Source organism: Heterocephalus glaber, unplaced genomic scaffold (genome assembly GCF_053883595.1).
Source record: "Heterocephalus glaber isolate CG9 unplaced genomic scaffold, H.glaber_assembly_v1.0 deba00001606, whole genome shotgun sequence".
NCBI lineage: Eukaryota > Metazoa > Chordata > Mammalia > Rodentia > Bathyergidae > Heterocephalus > Heterocephalus glaber.
The window spans coordinates 36,878,877-36,882,765 of NW_028258377.1; the positions used below are offsets into that span (position 1 = coordinate 36,878,877).

At 44.6% G+C, this 3,889-nt stretch overlaps 1 protein-coding gene across 1 annotated transcript; it reads left to right on the top strand.

Annotated features, from left to right (window-relative positions):
- The first annotated feature begins 905 nt into the window (after window positions 1–905).
- LOC101699614 (SRSF protein kinase 2-like) lies at window positions 906–3,061 on the top strand. The gene is given in 3 exon segments (XM_021243207.2): window positions 906–2,248; window positions 2,369–2,813; window positions 2,815–3,061. Coding segments are annotated over 3 exon segments (1,935 nt in total). The 5' UTR covers window positions 906–990; the 3' UTR covers window positions 3,047–3,061.
- Window positions 3,062–3,889: the final 828 nt, after the last annotated feature.

The window sequence follows — 3,889 nt, forward strand, 5'->3', positions numbered from 1 at the left end:
ATAGAAGACCCCAAGAACTCCACCAAAAGTCTTCTAGACTTAATCACCAAATTCAGTCAAGTAGCTGGAGACAAGGTGAACACACAAAAATCAATAGCTTTCCTCTACACCAATGACAGACTCACTGAGAGAGAAATAGGGCAAACAATTCCTTTCACAATAGCATCCAAAAAACTGAAATACCTAGGAATCAACCTAACAAAAGAAATCAAAGACCTCTTCTCTGAAAACTATAGCACTCTGAAAAGAGAGATGGAAGATGATATCAGAAAATGGAAAGACATGCCCTGCTCCTGGGTAGGAAGGATTAATATAGTGAAAATGGCCATACTTCCAAAACTGCTATATATACATTCAATGCAATCCCAATTGAAATCCCAGCAGCATACTTCACGGACCTTGAGAAAACAATCCAAAAATTCATTTGGAACAAGAAGAGACCTAGAATAGCAAAAGCAATTCTAGTAACAGAGACACGGCCTGGGGTATCACAACCCCCAACTTGAAACTATACTACAAAGCTACTGTGATAAAAACACCATGGTACTGGCAAAGAAACAGACCTGAGGACCAGTGGAACAGATTAGAAGATGCAGAAACAACTCCAGACACATTCAGCCACCTCCTCTTTGACAAAGGAGCCAACCATCCTCACTGGAGGAAAGATAGCCTCTTTAATAAATGGTGCTGGAAAAATTGGGTTTCAACTTGCCAAACATTAAAACTAGACCTATAAAGGAGAGGCGGCGGCGCAGGCGCGGTTCCTGCCACCTCCCGGCCGGCAGGCGGAGGGACTGGAGGCTGCAACCCTGCTCGGCTGGGCTCCCGCGTCGTGGCCACTGTGCGAAGCACCACCCCCCACCCCCCACCCCCACCCCCGCCCCGCCGGCCAGATGAGCTCCCAGAAAGTGCTGGCCATTCAGGCCCGAAAGCGGAGGCCAAAAAGAGAGAAACATCCGGAAAAAATTCAAGCAGAAGATTGAGCTGCTGATGTCAGTTAACTCCAAGAAGTCGTCCTCTTCAGAAAGGCCTGAGCCTCAACAGAAAGCTCCTTTAGTTCCTCCTGCTCCACCTCCTCCACCACCACCACCACCACTACCAGACCCTACTCCCCCAGAGCCAGAGGAGGAGATCCTGAGATCAGACGATGAGGAACAGGAGGACCCTGCGGATTACTGTAAAGGTGGCTATCATCCAGTGAAAATTGGAGACCTCTTCAATGGTCGATATCATGTCATTAGAAAGCTAGGATGGGGGAACTTTACTGTCTGGCTGTGCTGGGATATGCAGGGCAAAAGATTTGTTGCAATGAAAGTTGTAAAAAGTGCCCAGCATTACAGAGAGACAGCCTTGGATGAAATAAAATTGCTCAAATGTGTTCAAGAAAGTGATCCCAATGACCCAAACAAAGACATGGTGGTACAGCTCATTGATAATTTCAAGATTTCAGGCATGAATGTAATACATGTGTGCGTGGTCTTCAAAGTGCTTGGCCACCATCTCCTCAAGTGGATCATCAAGTCCAGCTATCAGGGCCTCCCAGTACGTTGTATGAAGAGTATCGTTCGACAGGTCCTCCAAGGTTTAGATTGTCTACACAGTAAGTGCAAGATTATTCATACTGACACAAAGCCAGAAAACATCCTGATGTGTGTGGATGATGCATATGTGAGAAGAATGGCAGCAGAGGCGACTGAGTGGCGGAAAGCAGGTGCTCCTCCTCCTTCAGGGTCTGAAGTGAGTACGGCTCCACAGCAAAAACCTATAGGAAAAGTATCTAAAAATAAGAAGAAAAAGCTGAAAAAGAAACAGAAGAGCCAGGCTGAGTTATCGGAAAAACGCCTGCAGGAGCTAGAAGGATTGGAGCAAGAAGCTGAAAGGAAAATAATAGAGGAAAACATCAGGTCTTCTCTACCTTCCGACGAGCAAGATGATGAATTCCGCCCGGAGGTGAAACTAAAAGCCGTATTAGAGGAGACGGCCGAGGAAGAGACCACAAAGGACAATGGTGAAGCTGAAGACCAGGAAGAGAAAGAAGAGGCTGAGGAAGAAAATGTTGAGAAGGATGAAGACGATGTCGATCAAGAACTTGGGAACATAGACCCTACATGGATTGAGTCACCCAAAGCAAATGGCCATATTGAGAATGGGCCGTTCTTACTGGAACAGCAGCTGGAAGATGAAGAGGATGATGAAGATGACTGCCCAAATCCCGAGGAGTATAACCCTGATGAGCCAAATGCAGAAAGTGATTACACATAGAGCAGCTCCTATGAACAATTCAATGGTGAATTGCCAAACGGACAACATAAGATTTCAGAGTCCCAGTATCCAGAGTTTTCCACCGCATTGCTTTCCGGGCCTTTAGAACCTGTGGCCTGTGGCTCTGTGCTTTCTGAGGGATCGCCACTTACCAAGCAGGAAGAAAGCAGTCCTTCCCATGACAGAAGCAGGACGGTTTCAGCCTCCAGTACTGGGGATTTGCCAAAAACAAAGACCTGGGCGGCTGACTTGTTGGTGAACCCCCTGGATCCTTGGAACGCAGATAAAATTAGAGTAAAAATTGCTGACCTGGGAAATGCTTGTTGGGTGCATAAACACTTCACCGAGGACATCCAGATGTGTCAGTATAGATCCATAGAGGTGCTGATAGGAGCAGGCTACAGCACGCCTGCAGACATTTGGAGCACAGCATCCATGGCATTTGAGCTTGCAACCAGAGACTATTTGTTTGAACCACATTCCGGGGAAGACTATTCCAGGGATGAAGACCACATAGCCCACATCATAGAGCTGCTAGGCAATATCCCAAGGCACTGCTCTATCTGGAAAATATTCTCAGGAATTCTTCAATCACAGAGGAGAACTGCAGCACATCACCAAGCTGAAGCCCTGGAGCCTCTCCGATGTACTTGTGGAAAAGTATGGCTGGCAGCATGAAGATGCTGCACAGTTTACAGATTTCCTCATCCCGATGTTAGAAATGGTTCCAGAAAATCGAGCGTCTGCTGGCCAATGCCTTCGGCATCCATGGTTGAATTCTTAGCAAAGCTACAAATACACTATTCTGAGCTAGCAAGTGTTTTCCAGTACATTGGACCTAAACGTTGACTCTCATTCTTTAACAGGATTACAAGTGAGCTGGCTTCATCCTCAGACCTTTATTTTGCTTTGAGGTACTGTTGTTTGATATTTTGCTTTTTGTGTACTGTGATCCTGGGAAAGGGTAGTCTTTTGTCTTCAGCTAAGTAGTTAATCATTTTTCTTCTGGAAACAATAACATGTCTCTAAAGCATTGTTTCTTGCGTGGCATTCAAACGTCATTTTTATTTTGAATGAAAAATTCTTTCCCCTTTGTGTTTTGGCAGGATTTGTAACTATTTATGAAGAAATAGTTTAACTGAGTACTATATAATTTACAATCTTAAGAAATTATCGAGTTGGAACCAAGAAATAGCAAGGAAATGTACAATTTTATCTTCCAGCAAAGGGACATCATTCCTGTATTATAGTGTATGTAAATGCACCCTTGTAAATGTTAATTTCCATTAAATATGGGATGGGGACTCAAGTTTCAGAAAAGCTACCAAGGCCTGAGTGCTTTGTAGCTAAGTTGCTCATAGCAGACTCACGGCTCCAAGGACTTGTGCAGACTTTTCATTCCCTCAGAATCCATTCACATTGGATTTTAAATGAAGTGGCTCTGGCTCACCAGACATCATTCCCTATATGGCACTTTAAAGGAAGAAAAGCCATGCTTGTTCTAACATGCATTGTAATTTAGCAGTCCCATTTGTATTTTTGCATATTTTTAAGAGTACTTTTAAAGAAAAAAAGTGATTTCCCTTAAAAAATGCGATGGCCTGGTACCATGTGGCGTTGCCTCCTC